The sequence below is a fragment of the Oryctolagus cuniculus genome, chromosome 7, assembly GCF_964237555.1.
Source record: "Oryctolagus cuniculus chromosome 7, mOryCun1.1, whole genome shotgun sequence".
Lineage (NCBI taxonomy): Eukaryota > Metazoa > Chordata > Mammalia > Lagomorpha > Leporidae > Oryctolagus > Oryctolagus cuniculus.
Genome location: NC_091438.1, coordinates 162,750,419 through 162,763,220, shown reverse-complemented (window position 1 = coordinate 162,763,220; position 12,802 = coordinate 162,750,419). Strand labels below are relative to the sequence as shown.

At 68.5% G+C, this 12,802-nt stretch overlaps 1 protein-coding gene across 5 annotated transcripts; it reads left to right on the top strand.

Moving 5' to 3' along the window:
- Positions 1-491: 491 nt before the first annotated feature.
- CCDC27 (coiled-coil domain containing 27) lies at positions 492-12,596 on the top strand. Of its 5 annotated transcripts, none has more exons than XM_070077064.1 (13): positions 492-800; positions 1,322-1,472; positions 1,952-2,059; positions 2,250-2,363; positions 3,095-3,252; positions 5,929-6,108; positions 6,851-6,943; positions 7,296-7,680; positions 7,766-7,896; positions 9,374-9,451; positions 9,604-9,816; positions 10,766-10,870; positions 11,833-12,596. In XM_070077064.1, the coding sequence occupies exons 1-13, from the start codon at positions 498-500 to the stop codon at positions 12,523-12,525; spliced, it is 2,712 nt and encodes a 903-aa protein (XP_069933165.1). In that variant the 5' UTR covers positions 492-497; the 3' UTR covers positions 12,526-12,596. The 5 variants fall into 5 exon arrangements, with proteins under 5 accessions (XP_069933165.1, XP_069933167.1, XP_069933168.1 ...); XM_070077066.1 differs by having other exon boundaries at positions 11,849-12,115; XM_070077067.1 differs by lacking the exon at positions 9,604-9,816 and having other exon boundaries at positions 11,849-12,115.
- Positions 12,597-12,802: the final 206 nt, after the last annotated feature.

The following is a 12,802-nucleotide window of genomic DNA, read 5'->3' as shown; positions in this document are numbered from 1 at the left end:
TCTTCCATCCGCTGGTTCACTCCCCAAATGACCTCAATAGCTGGGGCTGGGCCAGGCCAAACCAGGAACCTCGAACTCCGACCATGAGTGCAGGGGCACAGGGACTTGGCCATCTTCCACTGCTTTCCAAGGCCTAGCAGGGAACTGGATCGGAAGAGGAGCAGCTGGGACACAGGCCGTGTCTTAACCCACTGCCCCACAACACCAGCCCCCAGTCAGAGAAAGGGACGCTTCTGAGTGTGAGTTTCAATCAAGGACACTAAGATGTTTGTAGCAAAGCCGCCGACGCAGGTCAGATGGCGAGTAATGAGGAGTGTGGATGACAAAGGCGGGGGAAGAAGGGGACAGGAGGACGGGCAGGTGGCCTTGGCCGCTCCCCGCCCTGTGGCAGCTGCCGTTTTGGGGGACAGTCTCCTCGTCTTGCTCGCAGAAAGCGGAGAGGGGTGTGACCTGCCCGTTTCTGTGGCAACGTCTGTGATGCCACACCGACTCCCAGGATGCCCTGGAACGAGGGGCCTCTGCGGTCCGTGCAGTGTGCCACGCCGAGGAGAGGGCCCCAGGAGCGGCTGGAGCGTCTTGGTTCCGGCTGCCATTCCGCTCTTTGTCCCGCCTTCCTGATGTTACCTAGAAAAACCAGCTCGTCCAAGAGGCAGAGCTGGGAGTCCAAGCCGATGGTCAAGGGCCTGATGGCTCTCCAGACCATGGCCGGCCGGGACAGCCGGAACCTGGAGGAGAGACTGTGCCGAGCCCAGCGCCACCTCAGGCTGCCCGAGGTCGTCCCCAGCCACCCCTGGAAGATGGTGTGTGGGGGGTGCGGGCTGGCAGGGGCTCATAGGAGGGCGTGGTCAGTGACTGGCCCCTCCTGCTTGCAGGGCCCACGTGCACCTGTCACAGGCAGGTGTTTCCCAGGGTTCAGGCGGCCAAGGGTCTGCGTGCTGATGGGGGCCGTTCCCTGCCAGCCCTGGCTTCCTCCTCTTTCCCTGGGAGGCAGTTGCCTTGGACTGCTTCCCCCTGCACACTGAGGCTCCCTTGCCCTGGATGGCCAAGGCCGGGGTGCGTGCTCAGGCCCACGGTGCCCAGGAGGGCAGCGGAGGGGAGAGGGGAAAGAACCCAGAAGGGCCTGCGGGAGGGTTCACTGTCCCTGCCTGAGCCTAGGAGCCGAGCCGGCCGCCTGGGCTCCGTAGCATCTGAGATGGACTTTGGCTGACAGCAGCGGTGCCCGCCGGGCTGCCCGGGGGAGGGAGCGGGGAGGGCGGCTGTGCACCACGGCGGGGCCCTTGCAGCTGGGGCAGGCGGCGGCACCTGGGGCTCGTCTCTCCAGGACGGTCTCACGGCGCCCACTCTGCAGAGTAAACTGGACCTGGAGAGCCCCACCAGCCTCACGCCCGCCCCTGAGGAGCAGGGGATGGAGCTGAGCCTGCGGCCTGGCTGCCCGCAGTTCCACACCAGAGCCACGTCCACGTCCCAGCTCGGTGAGAGCCACGGCCCAGGGCCAGCGGTGCAAGCCGCCTGCCTCCTGGCTCGTGCCAGCCTGCGCGGGCCTCAGCCGCTGCCCCCAACACCTGCTCGGAGTGCGAGCTCAGGGGAGGGGACGCCAGCAAGACCACCTGGTGCGGGGGTGGTCACCGTCACCGCCGCCTCTTCTAGTCGGTGATTACTGGGGGAGGGGGGACGGGGCCTGCCCCGGGGCTGGGCTGGAGCCTCTGCAGGACTTCCGAGGGTGCGTGTACTGAGGAGAGCCCCACCCTGCAGGGGCTCAGGCACTCCAGGGGCTGCTCTGGGACCCCTGAGGCCTTGCTCTGATGCACCCGTTGTTCAAGTCCACGTGTGGTGGAGAAATCTGCCGTGGCTCCCGCCTGGTGTTTACAAACGATACGGCTGACAGCCTCGGGCCTGGAGACCTCGGGATGGGAGAGCCTGGCCGTCACCGCTTGTGCCTCTGCGCCTGCAGATTCTGCCACCATGCTGGCCCTCCCCAGGGAGGAGTGCATCGGCCCGGAGGCCCGGAGGACGGAGGACCCGCTCCTGGGAGGACGCGTCCTGGACATGAGTGTGGACGGTGAGGGAGGACCAGGGCCCATGGGGTCCTGGGCACCAGGCCTGCTCCCCTGGGGGCGCGTCTGCGGGGCGGGCCCTGCCTTCACTGAGTGGCTGCTGAGTTCCTCTCTCTGGCGAAAGCGCGGCGAGGATTTTGTCGCCCGCTCGGCCGCTGTGCCCCTCACAGTGGGGCCGGGGACGCCTCCCTGCAGACACAGGCAGCCACTGCACCCCCACTTCCACGAAGATGGACACACAGCTGGATGCCCCTCCTTTGCAAGGGGACCCAGAGCCTGGAGCCACCGGCTCCCCTGGGGCTCCGGAAGGTGGGGATTCGGCCTCAGTGGGGGGAGGGGGTGCTGAGGCCCGGGGGGGGGGGCGGGGCCCGGGTGCCGGGGGCAGCAGAGGACGGACCTGGGGCCGGCTTCCAGCCAGGTGCCTCCCTCCTGGGATTCGCCACACATGGCAGGACGCTGCCTCCACTTCTCTCTCTCTCCCTCTCTCTTTCTCTCTGAATTGTTTATTTATTTGAAAGGCAGAGTTACAGAGAGAGAGAGACAGAGATCTTCTATCCGATGGTTCACTCCCCAGATGGCCGCAATGGCCAGGGCTGGGCCAGGCTGAAGCCAGGAGCTGGGACGTGAAGGGGGTCCGTGCTGCCGGCGTCCTGTGGGGGAGCCTGGGGGAGTGAGCCTGGTCCAGGGCGACCAGGGCTGGGGGAACGTCCCGGCCAGGAGGAAGCTGGCCGCCCTGGTCCCCCGGGGCTTTGCAGGGTGCGTTAGGTGCCAGCACAGCTTGTAGCCGACACGCCCTTGGAGGGAAGACCCCCAGGGTGGGCTCGGCCCAGGTCGCTGGTCGTGACTTCCGTCCAACCCGCAGAGTGCGCCTTCGCCACTGGGGCTGGACGTTCGGGCGATAGTGAGGGTGGCGAGAATCGGGAGACAGACAGACACGAGTCGGGTGGGCAGACGGGGCTGCTGGGCAGTCCTGGGGGGGGGCGTCGCCGTGGGCACCCAGGGCGGATCCTGGCCGCAGCCCCCGTCTGCTTCCCCCCCAGGCCGCCCCCTGCCGTCCAGCAAGAGCCTCTGTGAGCTGAGTTACTTGTGGAGGTGCAAGGAATCCCAGACCCGGAGTCCCAGCAGCAGCAGCCTGCAGGCAGCCCAGAGCCCCCAGCCCAGGAGGGTGCCCTGGTACATCTCGGTCATCCTGGAGAAGGTGCCCGCCCCGCGCGCCCTCACTCCACGCCCCGCCCTGGAGGCTCTGGTTCAGTGTCGGATCAGCCGTGGCCCCAGACGCCCCACCCGCACAGCAGAGGCCCTCTGGACCCTCACACGTGGCCCACATGGCCCCCGTGGCGGCTGAAGCTGGCCGGAACACGCCGGCACGTGTGACCTCCCCTGACCCAGAAGCTCCCCCTGTGTTTGATCGGGGAGACCATCGGCTCCGAGCCCCGGGCCACACACGGGTCGATCCCCGGGCGCTCTTGCCAGGGAGTCTGGGCCGTGTTTCCCCTCTCGCATCCCTCGTCCGATTCTGGTGCTTGCGCCGCTCAGAAGGGCCGGCGTAACAGGAGGGCGCTCTTCTCCCTGGAACGCTGTTCCACTTCCTGTCCAGCTCCCTGCTAATGTGCCTGGGAAAGCAGAGGAGGACGGCTCAAGTGCCCGGGCCCCTGCACCCATGTGGGAGACCCGGAGGAAGCGCCTGGCTCCTGGCCTCAGTTTGGCTCAGCCCTGGCCATTGAGGCCATTTGGGGAGTGAATCAGTGGGTACAAGATTCTCTCTCTGCCTCTGCCTCTCTCTCTCTCCTTATTTTTTTTTAAGACATGTATTTTTATATGAGAAGCAGAGAGAGAGAGAGAGAGAGAGAGGGAATCTCCCACCTGCTGGTGCACTTCCCAAATGGCTGCTGCAGCGGTGGCTGGGCCAAGGCCAAAGCCAGCAGCCAGGAACCCCATCTGGTTCTCTCCTGTGGGTGCAGGGACCCAACTCCTGGGCCAACTTCTGCTCCCTCCCAGCTGCATTTGCAGAGAGCTGGACTGGAAGCAGAGCAGCCGGGACCCGAGCCGGTGCTCCGGTCTGGGACGCCAGCACGGCGTGTCAGTGTGGACCCCACAGTTGCCTCCCGCCACGTGACGCCACCTCTGAGGGTGACTTGAGACACAGTGGTCTGCAGGTGCCCGGGCGCTTCAGAGAGGCCGTGGAGAATGGAGTGAGCACACGCGTTCATGTCGGTGCTATTTTTAAAAATCCACGTGCAGCTTCTTCGTAGTATGTGTTCTCCATGAGCATTTTGAAGACCCCTTCTATGCATGGATTCCACATCGTTTTGCCCCCAAATCAACTTACCTTTTCATGCCATTTTCTGCAAACTTTTAGAAGCAGCCCCGCGTGTGTTAAAAGGATCGCAAGGTTGTCAGTAAGCCAAACAGCGGGGGAGGGGAGCCGCAGGGGGAGGGGCTGCCGGCGCGGCCGCCACCAGGAGCTCCGGGCGTCACTGGGGTCTCCGTTCTCTCCTCCGAGCCCCTGGGGATGCAGGCCGCTCTGGGCAGCTCGGCAGGAGACCCGCGGCTCCTTCCCGCCTCGCGGCCAGGCACTGAGATGTGATTCCTGTCACGGCTTCTCCCTGCGCCGCTGAGCCTCAGAGGTCGAGGACAGTGGTAGGAATGGCACACGCAGGGCCGCCGTGTGACGCAGGCGGTTACGCCACTGCCTGGGCTGGGAGCGCCCAGCCCAAGCCCTGCCACTCTGCTCTGACCAGCTCCCTCTAACACGCGTGGGAGGCCGCAGGTGACGGCCCAAGTGCTTGGGTCGCGGCCCCCAGGGGAGACCCCGGTGGAGCTCTGGCTGTGGCTTCAGCCTGGGCGGGGGGGGGGGGGGAGAGCCAGTGGCGGAGGCTGTCTCTCCCTTTCCCTGCGGCCGCTCGCTCCCCCCTTCGGGTTTCACCTGCTGTTCTTTCCCTGAATCCCTGCGATGGCCGAGGCCCGTGTCCCCCTCGTCATGGCAGTGGAGACTCCGCCTCTGTGTCGGGCTCCATTCTAACCTGCTCTCCGGGGCTGCACCGACGTGCCTGAGGCTGGGGCTAGGTAAAGAGGAAAGGTTCGGGGGCCGGCCCTGTGGCGTAGCGGGCAAAGCCGCCGCCTGCAGTGCCAGCATACCCTATGGGCACTGGTTCGAGTCCCGGCTGCTCCTCTTCTGATCCAGCTCTCTGCTGTGGCCTGGGAAAGCAGTAGAAAATGGCCCAAGTCCTTGGGCCCCTGCACCCACGTGGGAGACCTGGAGGAAGCTCCCAGCTCCCGGCTTCAGATCAGCCCAGCTCTGGCTGTTGTGGCCAATTGGGGAGTGAACCAGCGGATGGAAGACCTCTCTCTCTCTCTCTCTCTCTCTGCCTCTCCTTCTCCCTCTGTGTAACTCTTTCAAATAAATAAATAAATCTTTAAAAAAGAAGAAGAGGAGGAGAGGTTCATCAGGCTCCCGGCTTTGGAGCTGAGAGTCCACCCTGGGCAGCCCCTTCGATCGGTTTGGCCTCTGGCGGGGCCCTGGCTGTGTCACACAGCAGCCGGCCTGGGATGAGCAGGTGCCAGGGGGTGACGGCCAGGTCACGGGGTCACGACGGGAAGCCAGAGAGTGCAGGACATTGTTCCCGTGAGAAAAAAACCTCAGGGAACCCCATCAATCCCCGGAGACTGCACCACCTCTCACTAGCCCCTCCCCTTAAAGGGCCACACCGGGGACCACACTTGCAGCACATGGACCCCCCCCCGGGGAGGGGGACACACTGAGACCACACACACCCCCATGCAGGGCCCAGGGCAGCAGACCCGCCCCCCTGCTCTGGGGCGTGTCTGGAGGTGGTGTGGCCGTCCAGCCCACGGCTGCTCCGTTTCCTGCCAGGACCGCCGCCTGCGCCGGCTGGAAGCCGAGATCCAGCGCCTCTCCAGGCTGGAGACCCAGGTCCGGAAGAAGGAGGAGGAGCTCCTGGCGCTGCAGGAGGAGAAGGAGGCCCTGAGGAGGCAGCTGAAGGGGCTGCTCCGGAGCAGGGGCCCCGAGGCGGCCCCGTCCCCTCCCAGGAGGGTGAGCCGGCCCGGGCGGGCAGGGCTGCGGGCACCACTTCCACCGCGCCCCGGGCACGGCCCCAGGGCCACCCCACCCCGGGGCCTCGGGGTTTGGGTGACAGAGGTGGGCGGGAGCGTGAGGGGGGGCGGAGCCACGAGCTGGACGCCTGGGCATTTGCCGTCCCCCCTCCCCCGCTGCCCCACCAGGCAAGGCACGCGCTTCCCACCTTCGGCTCCTCCCTGGGACCTGGGGCCCTGCTCCCCTCAAAGTGTGGAGGACGGGAGGCTGGCGTGGGCCTCCTGGGCAGCGGGGCTCGGGTCACCCTGACCGGGCGGCCAGTCCCTCCCCCGACTCCCAGGCTTGGCCTCGGCATCCTGGTGGGGACACGGTCTGCCCCTGCCCTCTCCTGGTTCCTGGCCTGGGCTGCTCACCTGGTCTTCCCAGCATTCCCATCCTTGATTGGACACGGCCAAGCTCATGCCGGGGGCAGGTGGGGGAGGGTCAGAGCCAGGCTCGGGCTGTGCCGAACGCCTTGAGGGCGCCGGGGCGCGTGCTGGGCCAGGGCCGGCAACGACGCACAACGCGTGCCAGCCTGAACCCGGCCCTCGTCCTTCTGGATGGGCGTGCTCAGCCCGCAAGGCCCCTCCCCCACAGAGCTGCTCCACGACGCGGCACCCACTTCCGGTCACCCGCTTGGGCGTGGGGACGCCGCCTGCCCCCTTCCGGGGCGGGCGCTGTGTTCACGCCAGGGCCTTTGCAGGGGCGGCCCTCGGAAGCCACGCTGAAGCTGGGCAGGCTGAGCATCCTCAAGGCCCTGGACAGGGACGAGGAGGAGCCGCAGCCGCGCACTGAGGTCTGGCCCTGCCGGGGGCCCCCCAGGCCGCTGGCCGCGGATCCCCCAGGGCTGTCCCGGTTGGTGCGGATGCTACACGCAGCCCTGGCCGGGGCGGGCCCTCCGCCACACTCCAGGGCAGCAGCGGGGGGGGGGGGGGGGTGCGGTGGAGGTGGGCTGGGAGGCCCCAGGTCCGTTCTAGTCTCCTCACCCAGGAGGCACAAGGCTGGGAGCCCCTGAAGCCTGGACCAGGCTGCCGGCAGGTGCACCCCTCTCCCTGTGCACCCATAGCAGCCCTGAACGAGGTCCCCACGCCCCCGTGCAAGAGCCCCACCGCCTGGGGCGCTCACCTCCCCCCCACCCCTTCTCCCAGACGCAGGAGGAGAGCTCAGCGCCGCCGGCCGCCCAGGAGCCGGGACTGGAGGGCGTCAAGGAGGAGGAAGTCCCGGAGCCGGGGCCTGAGCCGGCGGAGCTCAGGAGACACAGGGACCAGGCGGGCCAGCAGGGGGCTGCGCAGGAGAAGGCCCGCGAGGGAGAGGAGGAGGAGGAGGAGGAAGAGGGGGAGGAGGAGGAGGAGGTGGAGGAGGAGGAGAGGGAGCTGACGGAGGAGGAGGAGGACGTCTTCAGGTACCAGGCGTACTCCCTGACCGACACCTTCGAGGAGGAGCTCATGGCCCAGCTGGAGGAGTACGAGCTGGCTATCCTGGAGTTCCAGCGCGAGCTGGAGCTCACCAGGAGCAAGCACTCCCTGGCCACAGGTAGCGCCGTGCACGCGGCGGGCGGGCGGGCGGGCGGGGCTCTGCCCGCTCCGCGCGGCCCACGCCCCACCCCTCTGCGCACCAGGAGCCATCACGTGTCTGCAGCGCCAGATGGATTTCCAGGAGTCCCGGATGCGAAAGACGCACATGGAGAACGAGGCGCTGCAGAAGGAGCTCCGGGAACGACGCCAGCAGCTGCAAGCCATGTCCGCCAAGGTGGCTGCGCGCACACGAACCACCGGCCGCCGCGGCTCGGGGAGGCACCGCCCGAGGGACGCTCTGAGCTCGGGGTGCGAGGCGGCTGGCCCAGGGGCCCACCCGGCTGCCGGGAGGCTGAGCCCCACGAGCCCGGCCACAGCTCTGCACCGCCTCCTGCCAGAACGTTTGTCCCTGGGCGGCCCCTGGCCCCCTGCGTGCTCGGGGGGGGGGGGGCTGCTGACCCACGGCGCTGCTGACCCACGGCACTGCTAACCCACGGCGCCGCTGACCCACGGTGCTGCTGACCCACGGCGCCGCTAACCCACGGCGCCGCTGACCCACGGTGCTGCTGACCCACGGTGCCGCTGACCCACGGCGCTGCTGACCCACGGTGCTGCTGACCCACGGTGCTGCTGACCCACGGTGCTGCTAACTCACGGCGCTGCTGACCCACGGTGCTGCTAACCCACGGCGCCTGCTTGCTTTGTTCTGCTAAGCATCTGTAGTTGTTTCAAAGTCGCTTTCCTAATCGTCTGAAGAGTCGGATCCCCCCCAATGCCTGTCTATCGTGACCCCTCCCTTCCGCTGCTCCTCCCCCACGGCCACTGCTCTCAGTTCTTCTAGAAGGTTCTTCAGGGCTCTCTCTCCATATCCGGAAGTGGCGTGCTCAGAACACCATTCTAGATTTTTCCGCATCTTCCCTCTTCCCTCCCCTCCACGCCCCTCCCAGCGTTGCTGCATCGCATCCGCGGGATCGGTGCGCGTCTCGCTAGGACACGGAGCCACACGCCTGTAACTGAAGCCAACGCTCTGAGAAGCGACACTAACATTCGTTACACAGAGTTGTGGCTTTCCAAGATTTATTTATTTATTCTGAAGGCCAGAGTTACAGAGAGAGGGAGAGAGACAGAGCGAGATCTTGCATCTGCTGGCTCACTCCCCAGATGGCTGCAATGGCCAGGGCTGGGCCAGGCGGAAGCCAGGAGCCCCATCCAGGACCGGGCGGAACCAGCAGAGCACCCCAGTGCCGGCCCCTCTAGAGCCATAAGTTGAGGGCTTTCCTCTTGGTTTGATTGGATTCCCCGAAATCCAGGACACCGGCAGGATTTCCTGCCTGGGAGGTGACAGACACAGCGCTGGTATTGCAGGGGACAGATGCGGGCAGCAGGCCCGCTCTCCACGCTCAGCAGCCACATGTGGCCTCCTGGGCCTGGGGCCTCTGCAGGGTCTGCCAGGGTGGAGAGCGGGCAGGGACCCAGCGGCTCGAGGTCGGGCCGCCTCCCTCCCTCCTCAGCCTCCCCGTAGATGGGCTCCGGACAGCGTCTTCCGGGGGCCCACCCAGGTCCTGGTCCTGCAGCTCTGCCACGTCAGAGGCCACACGACCGTCTGCTCCCCCGCGCCGTGGGGAGGGCGGGGCGGGGCGGAGTCAGACGCCGCCCCATCTGTGCTGCGTCCAGGGCGGCCCGGGAGCTGACCGCTCGCTCCTGTCTCACAGTTCTCCAGCCTCCGCGAGGACAAGAAACACCTGGAGCTGATGGGGCTCACCGAGAGGGACAACCTCCTGCTCCGACAGGTGACCTCCGGGACAGTCCCGCCCTTGCCGCCAGCCCCGATGCCTCCATGGTGTGGGGCTGTGGGGGCGGCCGGGCCGCAGGAAGCCAGCGGGAGCTGCCTGGAGGTGGGCGGGACGAGATGGGCTCGCTCTGCCCTCCCTGGCACCCCCAGCAAGTGTCGGAGCTGGACAGCGAGCTCGCCCGGCGGGGCCTCCTCATCGCAGAGCTGGAGGCCAAGGTCGGCGAGCTGCAGGCGCAGGTGGACCTGGGCCAGAACCACCTGCACAGGCAGAAGCAGCTGTGGGAGGACCTGCAGGGCAGGAACGAGGTGACCCGGCAGGCGGAGCAGCAGGCCCGCGTGGCCCTCGAGAGCACCCAGGCCAGGGTAGGCCGAGCCCCCGCCCGCGGCCCCCGCATGGCGCCGGCCCAGGCAGCTGTGCGCACAGGGCACTGAGGCAGGAGGGCTCAGCAGGCCCCGGGACCCCAGACCGGCTCTGGGCCCCGCCGGCTCAACTCAGGCCCTGCTCAGCGCCACGGTGGACGGTGGACGTGAGGGCAGGCACGGGGCGGGGAGGAGCCACGCATCTGCCTCTGAGGGCCCTGGGCGCCCAAAGGGAAGGCGGCAGCGAGCTGGCCTGGACCTGGAACCCAAGCAGAAGCAGAGGCGGGGTGGGGTGGGGGGGAATCCCAGCACTGCCCCCGCCCGGGAGAGCCCGGGGTCGCCGCCCTCGGGCTGGCTCAGATGTCACCGCGACCCGGTTGTTCCTGCAGAGCTGGGCTTCAGTCGGGCACCCGTGCCAGCGACAGTGCCCGGCTGGCGGAGGCACAGCCTCAGCTTGTTCCCGGCTGAGGGTTCTGTGGTCCCAACGGCGGCGGTGGCTGTTTCTGCTCACCTCCGGGGGTGGCCTGGGCCCTGGCACCAAAACCCCCAAGACCCTAAAGGCCAGCTGCCTATGTCCCCAGCACACCGTGGTCCCTGGGAAGTGGAGGAAGGACCTGTGAACCCCCCGGGGGTGGGGGTGGGGCACGGGAGCTGCAGGGACCTCCCCCGGGGCCTGATCTGAGTGGGGAGGGGGCGGCCAGGGGTCACGAGGGGCTTTTGGACTGTGCGGGTTTTACTTCTCCAAAGTGCTAGGGGAGAGATTTGGGGTTCGGCGAAGGCCGCCTGGGTGTGGGTTCTGACCTGGTGCCCCCAGCTCAGCCCACCCCAGGTTCCTGCCCCTGAAGCCGGGCGCGGTGTGGCTGGTGCGGCTGGGCCTTTGGTGCCTGGTGCGGCGCAGCCGGCTCGCCAGGCCCTGCCCCTAAGCCGGGCGCTCTGTTCCCTCCGCTCGCAGCTCGAGAGGCTGAGGAATAAGATCCTCCAGGCCACCTTCAGCGTCACCGGGTTCAAGTCCCTGTCCACCGAGATCACCGACGGTGACATCCTGGAAGCCCTGCAGGTCCGTCTGGGGCTTCTGGGCCAGGGCCGGGACCTGCCGCGGGGGCAGAGGGAAGCCTGCTCAGCCTGGCTGTGCCGCCCACCCGCGCACAGCGACCCCAGGGACTGGGCCGGCAGACCCTCCCTCCCAGCCTCAGCCACCAGGCGCCCCAGGCACAGGCCGGGAGCAGCAGGGCCCCGGGGCAGAAAGTATGCACGGTTGGGGTTCTCGCAGGCACAGTCGGCACCCGGGGGGCTCCGCACTCCCCCAAGCCGCAGGTGTAACGGGGAGGGCAGGGGACCCAGCTTCTCGCAGGCCTGGCCTCCTGCAACAGGGCTGCCCTTTGACCCCAGCAGGTGCCTGGGACTTTGCAGCCTGGGGGCGGGGCAGAGATACTCAGGGGGCGGGGCCTGTGGCTTTGTTCCTGCTTTTTGGAGGAAGGGGGGCATGTAGGGGAGAAAAGAGGAGGGGAGTAGGGCGTGCTGTGGGGCGCGTGCTGTGCCGCCTGGGGAGAAGCTGGGGGGGGGCATGAGGGGCTGATCACGTGCCCCCCAGGGGCCCAGGCTGAGGGAGACACAGGGTCTCCTCTACATGCCTCCCTGTTGGCCTGGGCTTTGCTGGCAGAGCCTGAGTGCCACAGAGCCGGCTGCACGTGCCACCAGCACCCCACCCTTCCGCAGGCCTCTCCGGGGAGCGCGGGGAGGCAGCTGGGGCCCCCTCCACTGGGCCCCCTCCAGGCCGGGCTCCCTCCACTGGGCCCCCTCCAGGCTGGGGACCCCCTCCAGGCCAGGCCCCCTCCACTGGGCCCCCTCCAGGCCGGGCCCCCTCCAGGCTGGGGACCCCCCCTCCAGGCTGGGGACCCCCTCAGGCCGGGCCCCTCCAGGCTGGGGACCCCCTCAGGCTGGCCCCCTCCAGGCCGGACCCCTCCAGGCTGGGGACCCCCCCTCCAGGCCGGGGACCCCCTCCCGGCCGGGCCCCTCCAGGCTGCGTCTCGTCTAGAGGATCATCACGGAGAGGAGCGACTTCCACACGCAGCTCAAGCAGAAGGGCGTCAAGGTGCCGCCGCTGCAGCAGTCGGAGGCCGCGCTGCCCATCAAGTCCAGGAAGACCACGGCCAAGTAGAGGCCGCGCCCAGGCGGCCCCGGCCGGAGCCCCGCGCGCCGGAATTAAACCTGCTCTTGGCCGCAGCCTCCTGCTTCCTTCCTGGGACCCTCGGCTCCAGAACTCACTCCGCCGGCGGCCCCAGCTCCTTCCCCGGGAGACCCCACACTGAGCAGAGGCCCCCCCCCCACCGCCCCGGCCCCAGGAGGCCTCGGCCCAGCCCCACGCCGCCGCCTGCTCCCGGTGGCCGCGCCCCTTCAAGTCTGGGACCCCTCGACGGGACCCCGAGGCCGGCAGCGGGTGGGCAGGGGCCGTGGGCGGGTCATCGCTCCTCCGAGCGGACCGGACAGCCCGGGAGGGCAGAGACCACCGCGTCTCCTCCACCTCGCGCCGGCGCGGCGACGTGCGACCCTCGCGCAGACCCGGGCCGCCCGCCCCGGCCGCGTCGCGACCGCGGGCCTCTCCCCAGCGGTGCCCGCCCGGCTGCGGCGGCCCCGGGGACACGATGGGGAGGGCGGGCACGCCCGGCCGGCCGGAAGGGGACGGCGCCAAGGGCCTCCGGCAACCCCCTGTGAGTTTGGGCGGTCCCGCGGCGCTTTCAAGACTCGGGGACCCCGGCTCTTTGCAGACCCGAGCCCCAGCGCTTCCGACCCCGGCCTGCCCCGCCCCCGCGAGGCCCCGCCCCCAAGTCCCCGCCCCTGCCCCCGACTCGGTTCTGGCTCCGCCTCGCCCACCCCAGCTCCGTTCCCGCCTGCCTTAGGCCACGCCCTCCTCATTCCCGCTGCCACCCCTGCTCCAGGCCCCGCCCACCCGGACTCCCGCCCCGGCCCCGCCCCGCCCCCAGACCTGGAG